The sequence below is a fragment of the Coptis chinensis genome, chromosome 6 (genome assembly GCF_015680905.1).
Source record: "Coptis chinensis isolate HL-2020 chromosome 6, ASM1568090v1, whole genome shotgun sequence".
Lineage (NCBI taxonomy): Eukaryota > Viridiplantae > Streptophyta > Magnoliopsida > Ranunculales > Ranunculaceae > Coptis > Coptis chinensis.
The window spans coordinates 75718337-75736522 of NC_141461.1; the positions used below are offsets into that span (position 1 = coordinate 75718337).

Sequence of the window (18186 nt, forward strand, 5' to 3'; positions counted from 1 at the left end):
AAGGCCAACCACAACTTAAACAAACTATGGTTAAAGTTACTAAGGGCGACCATTAGTCCATTACCAAAACAAAAGAAATAAAAACTAAGAGGCGGGAGTTGTCAGTTTTTTCTCTTTCTTCTTCGCCCCAGTCTAAGCCATTAGAGTATGTAGGCAATGCAACACACTGATTAATGTGTATGGTAGAAAAGGCAAGTTGGAAAACGCATTTGGTTTGGTTGAAGGAGCAGAGATTCCCAAGTGAAATTGAGTTGTGAGAACTTTTGAGTTTTGAACGAACAGAAAGTTGGTTCTGCTCTCAAACTCTGCAAAGTTATTGACGATCAAAATATTAAACCTGGAAGTATCTAGTAAATTAGTTGTAAGCTAGCAGAAACTATTATTAACACAAGGTACTTCGAGGAAAAAATCGTTGAAGGTGGCATCAGTATATAAGCATATAAAAAGAAGTAAAAATTGTGCAATTGATTGAACCAGAACCGCAGAACGTAATAGAAGTGATGCTTCTCTGAACACACAATCATAATCCATTTATTTGTAAACTTCACCCATTCAATTCCTCTAAAAAAAAAAAAAAAAAAAAAAAAACTAACAACTCAATGCACACATAGAGTTGCACGAGTATCACAACTAGTGAAGCAGTTCATCCATCAGCTGCAGGGAGGTGATATTTCTTCCAAAATAGAACTGGTTCAGGAATCGAGCATCCAACTTGCAGTTTCACAGATACAAAATGATTTCCATTTACGTGTCCAATAGCAATCACCTTCGGCGGTTTGCTTGGAGGTGGTGTTCTCAGTGGTACAAAAGTGTGGCAAAATGCAGAAGAAATTGAAACGAGCACAACCTGATGTCTTGACGCACTGAGAAAACCCATATAGGGTAATAGAAACCACTTCTCTTGTGAGCATGGGCTATCAAATGTGTCCAGCATATCCATAAGTGTATTAAAATTTTCCTCACCGACAAATGCTTTTGTATGTTCTTCTTTGTAAAAAGCAAGTTCTGCTCTCAAGTCTTGACGAACTGCCATCCACCGTACCCTGTTTCAATGTTCATCCCCATACGGCCATACTAAGTGCTATAGCTCAAAAACCACAATTTCCATCGCTATCAACATTGTGCACACTCAATATCAATGGTCGAAGAACTTATGAAAATTCACTCACATTAATTCTCTGTTGGCTAGTCCGTATAAGTGTATAACACTTGATGTAGTAGTGAGTGGTTGTGTTGGCCTTGTAACTTTCAGTTTCTTTAGTGGTGGTGTGGGTGGATTAGAAAGTGGCGCAGAGATGAAGCTTTGTTAGATGCAGGATTCTCCACCAAGGGGGCTACTAGCACTAAATCACACTGCTACTTCTTTTTCTTTTATGACTTTTTTTGTGTATAAATTATGAACAGTTATCACTATTTTTTATTTTTTTTTAGCAAAATTACGAGGGCTATAAGCCGGGTCAGCCAACTCCTAGGTCCGCCCTGGTTAGATGTGTCGACCGGTTGCTCAAACACAAATGGATCTCGCTTTGTTGAATGGTCAGCTCCTACACAAATGGATTTTGCTTTGTTGAATAGTCAGCTCCTGGCAATTTCTTCCTCCGTCTAAATGGTCGACGTCGACCCTTAGTTTGAACTTTTTCTCTTGGTTAAATTTAGAACTTAGGCTAAGTCCAATGGTGCGGCAAAACACCAAATTTAACGTAAAATGTGATCCAATGGTACGTTAAAACGTTATACCGCCAACGCTATCTTTATAAATTTCTCCATTTTTACAGTCAATTTTAACGTTATAGCGTATGCTCTGTACGCCATTGCCAATGGCGGGCAATGAAAAAAATCCAAATTAGTCTGCACGCCGTAGCCAGTGGCGGCTAGGAATGTGATTTAATTCAAATAATAACTTACATGCCACTCACAATGGCGTACAGAATTCAATTATGATTTTCCACCCGCCACTCCCAATAGCGGTTAGAATTGATTTTTTTTTTTTTTTGTTTTTAATAACTTAATTTATGCAATTACCATTCTATCCTACCCTTTTAATTTTTTTTTGATTTAGTTGTATTTCTTTGTTATAATTTCAATTTTAAGATTAAATTTATTCCGATTTGCAACAACTTAATTAATTATTTAAATAAAACATTTATTGAAAATAAAAATAAAAACAAATTAAAAGGAAATACATTAAAAATACATCAAATATGTACGAAACATTTAAAATTCTTAATCAAATTAATCAATCACTTTCTCCGTATTCTTCAAAGTGCAAATTTCTTGAAGGAGTCCATGCATTGCGAAGAGTTTGATCTTTCAAAATTTGTTTCTTTGCATTTTTGTACCATTCTTTTCCTTGAGGTGTCATAGTCAATGTATTTGTGCTCATGATCTCCTTTTCCCATGTCAATGTCTCACGGAATTCTTTTTTTTCTGCAAGTTTAAACGCTTCACTTTCATAGAATTTTTTCCCACGGTCAGTTGCTGCCTCAATGGCCTCCATCGCCCGTTGAGATTGTCGCGTTAATTCTTTGAGAGAAGTTTCATTTTGACTATCAACTTTTTTTTTTTTTTTTTTTTGATTTGTCTCTTCCACAATCCGGTCTTTTTGATGAACCAGGTCTTTGCATTTCAGAATCAGGTGTTCCCCCCATGCCATCTTGTTCGTTTAATGGAGTTGGAGACCCGTTATGAAAATTAGTTTGAGAGAAACCAGGTGTAGTTGGAATTGAATGGCGCTACCATTTTTAAGTAGTCTTTCAAAATAAACCCGCGATGATCAAATTTGAAGGGTTTATTATCCGAAGACACGGTGACATACAACTTCTTTGCTTGCTCCATCCGTAAAAAAAAAAAAAAATAGTTTGAGTTTAATCAATTATATTCTAGCTAAATAATTGATATATATATATATATATATATATATATATATATATATATATATATATATATATATATATATATATATATATATAATATCTTACAATGTCCATTTCGTTAGTTCCCGATCTGTTCATATCCTCGGCTTGATTCAAACATCCACGAAATAAAGTAAGCGCTTTATTTATAAGTTGCCAGCGACTTGTAACACTTCTCATAGTTCGTGCCTCTCAGAAAAACCCGTGATCATCATCCTCGATTCTCAAATTGTTCTTTAATTTTATCCCACAATATGTTGCCTCGATTGATTTGTTCCGTAATTGGATCAATTGAATTATCCAACCATGCTTGGCATAATATCGTGTCTTCATCAATGCTAAATGATGATCCTCTCGCTTGACATTGTTCCGAAAAGAGTGAAAGAGAGAGAAAAAGACAGTATTATTGATAATACAAAAATAAAATATTACGATGTTTGCGGGGAATGTGCCTTTGAGAGAGGAAAAGACATTCTTTTTATAGGGTCAGATTGAATTATTGAATTTTACTTTCTTGTGGTCTGTACGCTATTGATTAGGGTCATTGGGTTGTGGGCAAGATTGTAATGAATTATGTAAGAAATTATTGGGGTGTGTGCAAGATAAAGAATTGTGGGCAAGATTGAAATGAATCATGCATGCATGGAATCTATTTATTGGGGTGTGTGCAAGATAAAAAATTATGTAAGAAATGCATGTAATCTATCTAGAGTACTAGAGTACGCATGTTGCATGTGTACTCTCCTGGCCCTCCACCAGCATATATAACATAACTCTCCGCAAGAAATTAAACCAATTTGCTATCTCACACAAGTTTTAATATTTTCAATTTTTATTCCATAATTTATTTACTAGCAAAATGAATTCTGATAGTGATAATGATTATGATTCTGATTCCCAGAGAAGACGACGTATTGAAAGACACTTCATGCATGAGCAAGAAGTGTTGACAGCAGCTGCACTCGCAATTCAAATGAATCTTGTTACAGCAGCTCATATCATTGAAAACTCTAATCAACCAACTCTCCGTGATGGGTGCGTCCCGGGCGCTTTATAGGAATCGTAATAGGGCAACGGGAAATGCTCTCTTAAAGGCCGATTATTTCGGTGTCAATCCCACATATGATGAAGTTTTATTTCGGAAGCGCAACAGAATGAGCAGTCACCTATTCTTGAGGATTAGGAGTGGTCTTAAGGAACATAGTGATTTCTGGATGAAGAAATATGATGCAGCCAATAAACCCGGTTTGTCGTCACACGGCAAAATAATGTGTGCATTGCAAATGCTAGCAAACGGAAGCCCAGCTGATTCAATGGATCAGTATTTTCGTATTGCACAGTCAACAACACTCTCCTTTGTTAAAATGTTTTGCAAACATGTGGTGGAGAGATTTGGTGCACAATATCTGAGATCTCCAAATGAAGAAGACATTGCCAGATTGCTCCGTGTTGCTGAGTTAAGAGGTTTTCCTGGCATGCTTGGCAGTCTAGACTGTATGCATTGGACATGGCAAGCATGTCCAATGGAATGGGCAGGACAGTATACTGGACGACATGGATCAGCAACTCTTGTACTCGAGGCAATTGCTTATTTCGACATGTGGATATGGCATGCTTACTTTGGTTTACCAGGTACTAATAATGATGTTAATGTTTTGTGGCGCTCTAATCTTTTTCACAAACTAACATTAGGTTTAACCCCTCCGGCAAACTATTCTCTCATGGGTAAGGACTATACTATCGGTTATTACTTGGCTGACGGTATATATCATCAGTTGTCTACACTAGTGAAGGCGAAAAGGAATCCTAAATCAAGAAGAGATAAATTTTTTACGTTGATGCAAGATCTTATAGAAAAGACGTTGAACGAGCATTTGGGGTTCTTCAATCTCGTTTTGCAATTGTTAGAGGCAAAGCTCGCTTGTGGGACAAAGATATGCTCCATGATGTTATGTCGGCATGCATTATTTTGCATAACATGATTGTTGAGGAAGAACGACATAACTATTTGAACGCTTACGTTTATGGAGACTCTGAGCCTATTATTAACCATGATTACTTTGAAAATCCTAATGTAGCAGAAATTGTTCCTGACCGAAACCCCAATTTAGCTGAATTTCGCAGAGTCTTGCAACGCGTGGCATATGTGCATAATAGGCACGAGCATGTGGAATTAGAGCAGCGTCTGATTAACCATTTATGGGAATGGCGTGATCAGAATTAAGATGTTTTTATGTCGTGCATTTCTTATATGTTTCTAGTGTACGTTTACTCGTGCATTTATGGGAATGGTAGTATTTAGTAGCAACAATACGTCATATCATTATTATCAAATTTCGGTCTCGAGATATTAGAAATACTCCACAATGATAATACACTGGGTGCCTGGGTTGAAACACGCACTAAATAGATGCGCTGACAAAATGGGCAAAAGAGATATCCAAATAACTTTCAGTAACATAATTAAAATGACCAGTAAGTAGCAACAAGGTTTTTAGCACCCGTTTTTAGCAGTAAGTCTTAAAATTGCTCGGAATTCCAACTTCCAACAACTCACTGCGCCTAGCTAATTTTTTCTCGATACTGCAATAGCAAAACTTTCTTCTTTTTTTGTCAGTTAAAACCAAACTTTCTCCCATAGAGAAAAATGAATAAGTAGGACAGCTCTTGCTTACAATCTACACGACGCAAGGAAGGCTAATTCACTGATTAAAATCGATAACTTCCAGTATACTCATGACTCATCTTGTGGTGTCCCAGAAACACATCATATTCGAGTATTGGCCACACAAGGCCTTCATAATACCGTTTGATCAAGTTCTAAAAAAAATCAGCCTATTCTGATTGGAAATAAAAACTGTCAATTTACATCTCATGGTCCAATCAATGTGAACACAAAATAGAGGTATGAGCTATAAGAATATGGTAACACACTGAAGTTACAGTACACTTTTTTTGTTTTTTTTTCAATGAACATCCATTCCCGAAGTTACAATACACTTATTCTTGTAGTCTTTTTGAAAAGGCATAATTTAGATTGTCGTTGGATAGAATTCCACCACATAGTTTTGAGAGTGAATGAAGGAACAGATGTCAACTTATGAAGCTTTTAAAGACAATGTCTCAGGGCCATTCTTAACAAAGTTGAGTGCAAGTATATGACATAACCAACATACATTAAAACGGAAAGCACAAACTCTTCGGATACAAGTATACAACAAGTGAACACGCTTTTACGTCTTCCTCGAACTTCCTTGAGGCAAATTCATTAGGCCCTCAGTGGCTAGCTATTGAGTGCCCAATCTAGGAAACTTTAACCAGTAAAATGGGCATGTCAGAGCATTGCCAGTTCTGTTGAAAAATATCAGGTGTCATACAAAAGTAAGGAATGAAAGAAATTTAGCATATGAGCTCTGAATTTTTCATAAATGGAACTTCAAGTACTATGAATGACTTCCATGTAAGGATGCGATCCAACAGCAACATTAAAATGTAAAAATAGGCTTAAGAAGGGAACTCATCCTTTCTGTGTTACTTTCATCTGAAAGACAATGACATAACCAGTTCAATACAACATATATGATAGTACAGGTTAACTAATACAACCGTACAAGGTCAGGAGCAACTATGGCAGGCACTATGAAAGTTTATATCCATGAAAAAGTTCCTATTGCTTATAAAATAAAATATAAAATTTCCAGGAAACAAATTAATAGTAAGTAATGCATATTGAAGAATGCAGTAATTAAATGTTCAATAACAAACTTTCACTAAGATAAATTATATGCAACTTTGAGAGATAAATTGGATGTAGCTTTGAGTTCGAGTAACGCATACCTGCTACTTCCTTCTCCCTGTGAGCTCGAGTAAATACTAATAGAAACCATAACTGCTACTTCCTTCTCCATGTGAGCTCGAGTAACGCATAGATGGATCAGTTGATTCACCCGCAAAATGAGGGACATATACATCCTCCCTTGAGATAGATGGCCGAGTTTGAACTTGTGGGGGTGTCATCTGAGTCGCAACTACTTCAGCGTATTCAGAATATGAAATGTCATGACTATTCAATTCTTGACGAGCGTATTCCAATATATCATCCTTATTAGGGTGCAACCCACTATTCATTTTGCCAATAAGACTAGCCATAGAAGCCGTGGCATGCATATAGTCCTCTAACATCGTCTTCAACTGTGCCTAAATTGATACCATAATTAAATAAATTAAATATTGATACAAAAAATAAAATAAAATAAAATAAACTATTTAATTTACTTACTGGTGTCAAGTTGGCATCAATAGGGAGATGTGGCACCAAATCTTTGTCAATTGGTGGAACACGTAAATTAAAGATTTCACCATTACGACAAGTAATAGGGATAACCCAATTGGCTTCAGGAGTAACAACTGCCTCAACTTGTGACAATGGGGGATATGATGAGCGATTAAGGGTTGCCCCCATCGGCTGTGAGATACCTACATCCTCCTTAAGACCAGATGCACCAACAAAGTCCACATTCACACCTCTATAAGTTGGAGGTAGAAGCATCCCCAAAGAGAGACACGAGCCCGATAATAGTCGTATTTCGCCACTAACCCTGTCTAATCAAGGCATCAACAGAAATGCCGCCACTGTTGTACCATTGGAGCAATACATCAGTCTGGCATCCGTTAAGATTCATATGCGAAGGGGGATCACAAGGAACTGAAGGAACGCCAGTGACTTGGCGACGACAACGCTCTCCTAAATACCAAACATTTAAACACGGTCCAAACAAGATGCATCGCCGACTAGTCAACTCTAATGCTTTCCGAACATATGGATGATTTATGCGTATGCATGTGGAATCTACCCATGGTAGCCATACAATAGAACTCCGAGTACGAGACTCTACTTACTGTCGCGCTAGACTTAGATTACAATGGGCTTCACCCGCAACCTTATGACGGTAAGTTGGACCCCAATTATTTATAGCAGGAAATTGGTCGGGCTCTTCAAGTATCCGAACGTGCATGCCATTTCGAAAATAGGAATAATACCAGTACTGAACAAAAACAAATATATAAGCACATAACTAACTAATCAAATCCATTTAAAAAATAATTAACTTTAATTACCTCAATGACTTGCCACATCCCCACCACAGCTTTACTACCATTGACAATGCCAAAACGACATACCAAGTCCAAAGACCCAATCAGATGCGTATATGCAGCTCCTCCCCAGTTATAACTACCGATCTCATCTATCTGAATAAGACTAGCTAGATATCCCAAACGAACCTTGCTGTGGGAATTTGCTAACAATACATTTCCAATAACATACAACATGAAAGCACGAAACCCTATTTCTCTTTGATTAACATCATCTTGCACTGCATAAGCTGTATACATCTCTAAATGACTTAGTTTGATGCTACCACTATAAATCTCATCCTCCATTAAAAAAGGTAAATATTTGACAGCTTCATCAAATAACTCATATTTTGAATCAAAAGCTACAATCTTTCCTTCTCCAACACGCAACCCCATAAGCATTGAGAAATCAAGTGGCGTAAAGCTTATCTCGCCACATGGAAAATGAAATGTGTGGGTAGAGTCCCACCATCTCTCTACAATTGCTTCAACTAACTGTCTATCGGACTTTTCAATGTCAATTTGAGCAAAGACGTCAAAACCAACATTCTGAAGCATCAATTGAAATTCTCCAAAGTTCACTTGGCTCAACCATTCCATAACAGGAGCCAAAGTCCCTTTCTTACCGCTTTTTCCTTCGTTCCACCACCTTCACGAAGAGTAAATGATATGTGTGTACTTTCCTCTACAACAACACGGTGATAAGAACTAGAATCAAACCCAGAATAAGAAGTCCCTACACGAACATCTTCTGGATTTGGGGCATTTGGTGTCCCTGACTTTTTCGACTTTGTACCCTTACCTCTGAATTTGTGTAAAATGCCGGACATTGTAACTGGTGAGAAATAAATTAACACCAAAATCAAATATAATTTATAATATGAAACTAAATAAATTGGTCTTGCATTACGACAAATAAAATTAAGTGCGAGTTATGATATGGCACAAAACTAGATGATATGGCATTACGACAAATAAAATTAATAAGTGTCACATTTTCTTTCTACTGAAGGTATGACACAAAACTAGACCACAATATAGTATTCTACGTATATCAACACACAATCGTAGTCTCCTTAACCTAGAAAAACTTCAGTTATCCTTCAAAAGGATACTAACACATCATTTACCAAATCAAGTGGACGTATTGCTGAGACTTAGACAATGTGTTTCTAACCTTGGCTTCGAATGAAGGAGCAGCTCGCTCTTGGATTTCTTTGGGTAATATGTATTGAGAATCCAAGTCAAAGTGCTTGAAGAACTAGCTTGCTAGGAAGTTATTAGTACTAAATTGTCCCACAAAAACTTATGGCGTGCCCAATATAACATGGCAAAAAACAAATAGGTTTGGGAAAACAGACTTTTAAACATATATTCGATCTTAGACATTCTACTCATTGATTTTTCTCCAAAAACAAAAAATTAAGATTCAGCAAATAGTAGTTGGAGAAAATAGCAAAAATACTTAAAAAATACCTCATTATTTAAAGTTACAGGTAAAAACCATGATCACCTAGGATTATTTTGGAAAGGCCAAAGACAAATATATGGAAAACCAAAAAGTGACTGCACAGTTTAGGTGTACCACCAGATGCAAGGCTCTATAGCTTATACTTTATCTTACCTCTAGATATTTCGCTGCTTGTTCCCTTGAGATTTCTTTGTGTTGCCGAGCACGTTTAAGAAAACCAATGCATAGTACTCCCTGAGAAATGATTGAATAAACCATGGAACTTCAGCAACTCAAATTCCAAATATAACTGAGAACTACAATTAGAATTAACAAAAAATATTTCACTGTCAAGTACATAAAACTTTGCAGTTTAAATACAAGAAATAATCACATAGAGTGGCAATGCATCCTAATCAGAACAGATGTTGAACAGGAAGATCACTAAGAAGTGTTGCGATCTGCTCGCTATCCTCATCCAAGAACTCCACCTTAACCGAAAACTCCCACAATTTTAAATCGGGGTTCAAAAAAAAACATGCTTTGGAGGAAATTGAACAAACAATTGTCGTTCAATCACGAAAACAACTATAAATCAAAACAAAGGGATTTCTTTATTCACATTTACAACAGTGTAAAGGGATTTCTTTATTCATCATGTTATCAATCTTTACTTGTTTGTTGTTTCTAATCTGTTTTCATGTTATTTCAAAAAATGGACCTTGAAAGTTTCCATTCACTGTGAAGGCTGCAAAAGAAAAGTCAAGAAAGTATTGCAGAACATAGACGGTACTACATCTATTAAGTGTATTTTGTCTCTGATCAGTTTAGAGACAAAATCCCAATTCCAATAACATAACCAACATGCCTTTTCTTCTCCACAACTGTTCTCACTTTAAAATACCCAATCTTATTCTCATCACCAACACTAACTAAAGATTGAATTGGGTAATCAATCTTATAACAATACCCAGTTACATTATTAAACACTGAACCCCAACAACTACAGTTTTTCTCACAAGAATCTTCACATGCAACTAAACTATCCATCTGTTCAAACTCCATTAACTTTTTATAAGGTAAGTCAACTCCATTTCTTCTTAATGTAAAATAGTATATACCATAACCATAAGCTCCTACATACTGCACAAAAGTTATGCTACTTATTTCAAGAAAGTAAACTAACACAAACTAAAATTTGTTTTTATTTAATAGGTACTTCATTTCAGCTCAAAACTCGCCAAAAAAAAAAAAAAAAAAAAAAAAAAAGGTTCATCAAAATCATACCTATTTGTAGGGGTGTTCATGGGTCGGTTCTGGGTTGGTTCTTATCGGTTTTGGTTCTGGGTCTATTTTTAGCGGTTCCTATCGGGTTCGGTTCTTTCGTTTTTTTTTTATATTTTGAAAACCCGGACCCATACCCATTAATTAAGTCGGTTCCAGTTCCGGTTTCGGTTCCTTATCGGGTTATACATTTTTATTGCTAAAATTATTTTTTTTAGTTATATAACCAATATAAAAATTGGTTTATGGGGACTATATATAACACTTGTCATCGATATTTTTGTCCTCTCATAAGAAGTAATGGTCCTAAATTCAATAATAATATTTGAAAGTTATCTAAAAATTTTAAATACATTCTCATACATTATATATATGTGTATATTTTAAATCGAACATATGTATATTATACTATACGTAATGCGTCATATATAGAATAAATACCACATGTACCACAATTGTTAGTTAGCATTGTACATATTCGTTATCTAATATATATACATGTAATATATCAAGCACGTACACGTTCATCGGTTCATGCATTAGTTAATATAGACAGTGCATAAGTTAATTCATAGTATACGACTATACGTATAGACGTAGACACGTAAATATTATTATTAATATTTATAATACACATATTTACTGTAATATTATAAAAGATGCATTTAATAACACACATTCACTATTATGCTAAATGTTATATATATTTAGTATAATTTTACACCTAACAAATATAGACTATATATAATAATAATGTTTGGGTTTGTTTTTATTTAGTGTAATATAATACTAAATTCTATATATCAAAATCAAACTAATCGGTTCCTGTTTCGGTTCGGGTACCTATCGATTTTTTACTATTCGGTTCTAACGGGTTCGGTTCTTTATCGGGTCGGTTCTTGAAGACCCACTTTAAATGGGTCTAATATTTTAGGACCCAGACCCGCTATAAATGGTTCCAGTTCGGGTTCGGGTAATTGGGTACCCATGCACACCCCTACCTATTTGTGGGAAGTGGCGATGAGAGATCCAAAATTCACGCCAATTCTAGATTTCTATTTTTCTTGCACCAAAGTCGTGTTGAATAGTGAGAGTGAGTAATTTATTTAATTTTTTTTTCGGTGTTTTTTTCTTTTTGATGAGAGAGACCGAGAAGGGTAAAATTGGTAGATAATTATCTACACACCCGTGGGAGTGGCGTATACAAAAACTTGTTTTTTTTCTCTTGCCCACCACTTCTGATGGCGGATAACAAAATCGATATTTCGGCGGACAACAAATAACAATATTTAATAAAGTCGAAATTTTGGCTGCACGCCAGTACCACTGGCGGCTGAAAAAACAAACCATTGGGTCTTGTTTCGCTATCCCACTAACGGTATATATTGTGCTATTGTGGTTTTGTGTTTTGCAGCACCAAACCATTGGACTTAGCCTTAGACAATGCAACTACCGGCTCTTGCACACAAAATGATTAAAAAATGGGTTAATTTGTCCAAACCCCCCACTTTTGTCACCATTTTTGAATAAACCCCCTACATTTGTAAATATCACGATTTCCCCCCCGCTCCGTCTGACTTCCATCCAAGTTTCCGTTGGTATTTCACCTAATACCAAACCCCTCAGTGATGTACATTGACTAAATTACCCTAGAAGATTTCTTTTGTCGTTTTCTCACTTTATTACATAAACAATCCTTTAAAATAGCTGGAAAACCATTTGGGTTTTTATTATAGTAAACCCCTCTAATTTTATTGAACTCTAGTACTTAACCTCTATCTGACGATTCAACATAACACTCTCCGTTGACGGCATTCTTAATTCTTCTCTCCAATTTCGATTCGACGACAAGTGAAGTTTGATCTACTTATTCCACTTTATTTTCTCTTTCTTTGCAACACGATTCGACGACAAGTGAAGTAAGTTGTTGTAAACCAATTTTCCCTTGCATGTTTCTATTTTTATGTTTTAATACATGAAAGTATGATTTTTTTTTTTTTTTTTTGTATAGTTTGTTGTAAATGTGGGGGGTTTACACAAATTAACCCTTTGTATTATTGCAGAAATGGTAGAGTATAGTTTCAGGACTTTAAGATTTCATTATGGAGGAGAGCTTATAGTAGATTCAAAGGGTGTGAAAGTGTTCAATTACGTAGGTGGGGATGTAGTTGATTCTTCATTATTGGATAGTGATCTTGCAAACTTGATGGACATGATTGCATGGATCAAAGACCATGTTCCAGGTCCTCCTGATCCTGTAATTGAAATAGAGTAGGTTGATGGTGAAAATGTAAGAAAAATAACTTCTGATGGGGATTTGTTATACATGTGGGTGCATGCAAAGCTTGATAGGCGTAGTTATACTTATTTCTAATTAAAGCTGACTGAAATGATAACTATGAGTAGTAATAGTGATGGGGAGAGTTTCCACAATGATAGTAACCCCTCAAGTGGTAATGAGAGTGAAAGGGGTTTCTGGGGTGATAATGAAGAAAACTTGTATAATATGGAAGAAGAGGCAGGGAAAGGGGATGAAAGTGGGGGAAGCATGTCTATGCATGAGGGTAGAACATACATAATGGGAGAAGTGTTTGACTTAGATGAGTGGCCTCAGGTGGAAGTATATGACAAACTTGAGAAGTTGACCAATAACAGTTCCCAAAGGCCCAAACTTTTAACATATAAAATAGGAGCTTTAGATAATGGGGAACAAGAACCACATGAGGGGGACTATAATAAAATAAGTTTTGACGAACCTGAGGAAAGGACACAAAATATATCTTCAGAGAGACAGAGGAAAGGGAAGTATATCCAGACAGAAGGAATGACACAAAATGATGGTTTACCTCCTAATCTGAACAATGATGATTTACCTGCTGATTATGAGTTTCTGACCTTTATTAATTTTATTTTAAGACTAATTTTAACCTTAATTTGTTTGTTGGTTGTACATCATTTTTAACCCTGACTTATGTTTGTTTGCAGCTGGTAAGTTTCATAGGAAGAAAAAGATAAATGTTGAACAAATTGATGCAGATGATATATTTTCAAGTTCATCTGATGAGGAATATGAGCCAGAGGATGAGAATTCTGGAAGTGATGGTGAAGGTTATGTGGGTTTGGTAGATGAGAATGAAAATTATAGTAGACAACAAGATGAGAATGAAGTGTCTGTAAATGATGATTTACTAAGTCAGGTAGTTCACAATACATTTGAGATACCAACTAATGAAGGTGTGACTACTGAGGAACATGGGCCTAACCTATATGTGGGTCAAAAATGGAAGGATAGATATGAATGTAGAGATTACCTCAGAATGTATGTTATCAAGAAGAAGTTTGTGATTTGGTTCAAGAGGAATGATAGCAATAAGATTGAAGGTGTTTGTGTGAACAAAGGCAAAGAAACATGTGGTTGGAGGGTTTATGTCAGGATAATGAAAGATAACCACACCATGAAGCTCAGAGGTTTAACAGATGAACATTGTTGAAAAGCTTATGCTGAAGATAAGAATCCAATGCCTAATGCTACATGGATTGCAGCTCAAGTTAAGAATGATATGAGAATGCATCATGGGAGTTTTAAAGCTAAGGACATCAATTCAATAATATTGACTAGATTTCAGGTGAGGATAAAGTACTGGCAAGTTTGGAATGCATGGAATCTAGCCATGGAGAGGATACATGGTAATTATGATTTGTCATATGCTAAAGTACCTGAAATGTGTAAGCAACTGCTAGTTTCTAACCCTGGAAGTATTGCAAAATGTAGTTTCCATCAAAACTATAAGAGTTTTGAATGTTGTTGTATATCTTTCAAGGCATGTATAGATGGATTCATAGTAGGGTGTAGACCTCTCATAGGACTTGATGGGTGTTTTCTGAAAGGGAGGTGTGGGGGTGTTTGTCTGTCAATTATTGCACTAGATGGTAATAATGGGTTGTTTTCTCTAGCATTCTATATATGTGGTTCAGAGAACACATAAACATGGACACATTTCTTGGATATTATAGACATATTGCAATTCATTTCCCTGATTGCAACCAAAGGTTCTGCTTCAGACACATGATGAAGAACATGAAGACCAAGTTTAAATGCCTGGAACTTGAATCATGGAATGCTGCAAAGACTTTCTCACCATCAAAGTTTGTGAAGCTTCTGGATAAAGTTACTAAAAGAGATGATAAGGCAACAGAGTATTTGATGAGTAAACACCCTTCTCTTTGGGCAAGATCTCAGTTTGATGTAACTACTAAGTCAGATCACCTTTCAAACAACTTCACTGAAGTTTGGAATAGTTATATCTTAGAATCTAGGGACAAGCCAATTGTTAAGATGGTGTCAGCTATTATGGTTTTGCAGATGAAGTTGTTGTATGATAGAAAGGAGAAATGTGAGAGTTGGAGTGATGATGAGTTAGTGCCTAGGGTAAATAATATCTTCAAAAAAAGAGAAGATGAAATTGGCCCTTATCATGTCAATCATTTAGATAACAACACTTACCTAGTGACGCTTACAAGTGGTGTTTGGTGGAATGTAAGTTTAATTAATAGGACTTGTGATTGTAATGAATGACAAGTTACAGGGATTCCTTGCATTCATGTTGTGGCTATGATTAAGCCAAGGAGATTTCCAATAGCTCAGTAAGTTTTAATTAAACTTTCAATTCAAGTTTTCAATTTAATTTATTTAATTTAATTGGGTTAATTGAAGTTCTACTTCATATAGGTTCTATAGTCCTTATTTTACTACAAAAACATACAAAGCTGTTTGTAGTGAACATATAACACCATACTTGCATGGGGATGAATGACAGATAGTGAGTACCCTACAATATTTGCTACAATGTTTATAGTTGTTTGCTACAATATTTATATTTGTACCCTACAATGTTTGATTATTTTATATGTTTATTTTTGGTACAGCCTACAAAAACTGATTGGGTTTACCCACCAATCATAACCAAACAACCAAGGAGGCCTCTAGTTAACAGAAAAAAGGGTGATGATGAAAATAGAAAAAAAAAATGTTCTGGGTGTGGAGAGCATGGCCACAATATTAGGGGTTGTCAAGGTGGACCAATTGGTGGCAATGATGCCATTAATGCTCAAACTGGAGTCCAAGTTGGAAGAATAAGAGAAAGAGGTGGGAGACCAAGAACTAGAGTACAAAAGAATCCTTTTCTTCAAAGACCATTCAATCTTGAAACTGGATCTCAAGTTCCTGAAGGTGAAGGTGGGAGAGGGAGAGGAAGGGGTGGTAGAAGAGGAAAGGGAAAGGGAAGGAGTGTTGATTACTAGAGTGAAGACCAAGTTTTTGAAAGCCAGAGTGAAGGTGAGCCAGGAAAAGGGAGAGGAAGGGGTGAATGCCAGAGTGAAGACCAAGTTTTTTAAAGCCAGAATGAAGGTGATCCAGGAAGAGGGAGAGGGAGAGGAAGGGGTGTTCAAACTCAAAGTCAAAGTCAAGGTTAGACAAAAACAGGAAGTAGTGGGGGTGTTCAAAATCAGAGTCAAAGTGAGACAGAAACAGGAAGTGGTGGGGATGTTCCAACTCAGAGTAGAGGAAGAGGAAGAGGTGGTCGAAGAGGGGAAAAGCTTCACAATCATAGACTTCACATGCCACAATGCCACAAACTCAAGCCTCATGCACTGATGGACAACATGTTAGACCTATTTTGAACATACCTGGCATGCCACCCATGCCTCCTCCACCAAAGAGAAGGAAGCAACAAGGAATGACATCAACTCAAGCATCATGCACTGGTGGAGCTTCATAACCTACTAAAGTTTGGAAACCATAACTGAAGTGTTGTAGTGTTTGATTGGGTATTTTGTATGGTTCATGGGTTGTTTTTACTTTTTGATGGGATATTGTTAGGTACTTTTGGGTCCTATGGTCCTATGTTATTCTAATACTCTATTTTTATGTTGTTTGTGTTCTTCTACTACTCTACTACAGTAGTGTTTTAAGTATTTTTATGTTGCTTGGGATATTGTAGTGCTATTCTTATGTAGTTATTGTCATATGGTATTGAATGAGTTTGCAGTGCATGAGTTTGCAGTTATTGTCATATACTTTGTGCATGTTGTTTTGTTTTTGTTATTTGTTAGGTATGTTACTAGTACTAGTAATTGCAGAATGAATGTGCTGACAAGAAAAAAAAAACAAAAAAGTGAATGTTGCTATTAATTTAGAAGTGATAGGTTCTTAATAAGTTGTGTTACATCAGAAACATTGCCCTCTATTTGCATCTTCACAGGGCCATCAATACAAAGCTTTAATTTCCCCTCTTCCATATTTTTCCCCTTCATTTTGTCATGTGTATTTTCTACATTCAACTCTGCTAGAATTTCATCAAACCACTTGAAGCCTCTACATACAGAGGAACCATTACAGCTAAAAAATCTTTTTCCTTTGCTATGTTCCACTCTACTTAAGTTAACTTTCATGGTTTGCCCACAACCTTTGACACAAGGATAGTGTAGCCAAGGACAGTCAAGCTTCCAATGGTCACACTCTCTACAATTAAAACAAGGGCCATATGTGCTACTTGATGGTACCATTTGTCCTTGAAAGCAAAAAACATCAAAATTAAAACAACTTCACACCTTTGTCTAAACCCCCCCAAAAATGGATTACATTTTGTCTAAACCCCCCAAAATAATAATGTTTTCATTTGACTCTACCCCCATCAAAAACCAAAATGTGTTTTCAACAGACGACATACGACGAAAAAGAATAAGGGTAAAGAATCGAATAGAAGAACTAAAAAAATTAGGGATCTCAAAAATTTAGAAAGATTAAGCAAGAAGAACCCCATAAAAATGTTTTCAACAGACGATGAACCAAAAATGTGTTTTCAGACAGACGACGAACCAAAATAATAAAGAGTCGAAGATAAATCCCAAAATTTTAGGAAGATTAAGCTTTATCAAACCTTGCTTGAGCCACCACCACCGCCGCCCATCATGACAAATAACGTTGTTACTCTAAGAATTAAAATCTTCTAAAAAAATTGAGGAAGACGAGTTGTATTTAGGGTCAACGAAATAATGGTCAGATATGCATGGGGATGGACCAAAGGTTATAATGGGTATTTTATAACTGGTCTTTTTTCGAACAAAGACAAAATTTGATAACGGCTCTTTTTGAGGGGTACTTTTGGTATTAGATAAAATACCAACGGAATTTGGATAGAAATCAAACGAAGCGGGGAAAAATCGTGATGTTTACAAATGTGGGGGTTTATTCAAAAGTCGGGGGTTTTGACAAATTTCCCCTTAAAAAATAATTGCATTCTTAATATTATTCAATTGAGAAGGTTCAACTTCTTGAAATTTATCTTCCACCATTTTTTGTGTTTCTTCCATTTTGCAACAAAAAAGATTAAGAACTTGTTAAGT

At 36.0% G+C, this 18186-nt stretch overlaps 2 protein-coding genes across 2 annotated transcripts; one reads left to right on the plus strand and one right to left on the minus strand.

Annotated features, from left to right (window-relative positions):
• Positions 1-643: 643 nt before the first annotated feature.
• LOC147494490 (uncharacterized) lies at positions 644-1033 on the minus strand. The gene has a single exon (XM_086568154.1). It carries the CDS (start codon positions 1031-1033, stop codon positions 644-646), a length of 390 nt encoding a protein of 129 aa, XP_086424280.1.
• A 2910-nt stretch (positions 1034-3943) lies between these two features.
• LOC147494491 (uncharacterized) lies at positions 3944-4894 on the plus strand. The gene has a single exon (XM_086568155.1). It carries the CDS (start codon positions 3944-3946, stop codon positions 4892-4894), a length of 951 nt encoding a protein of 316 aa, XP_086424281.1.
• Positions 4895-18186: the final 13292 nt, after the last annotated feature.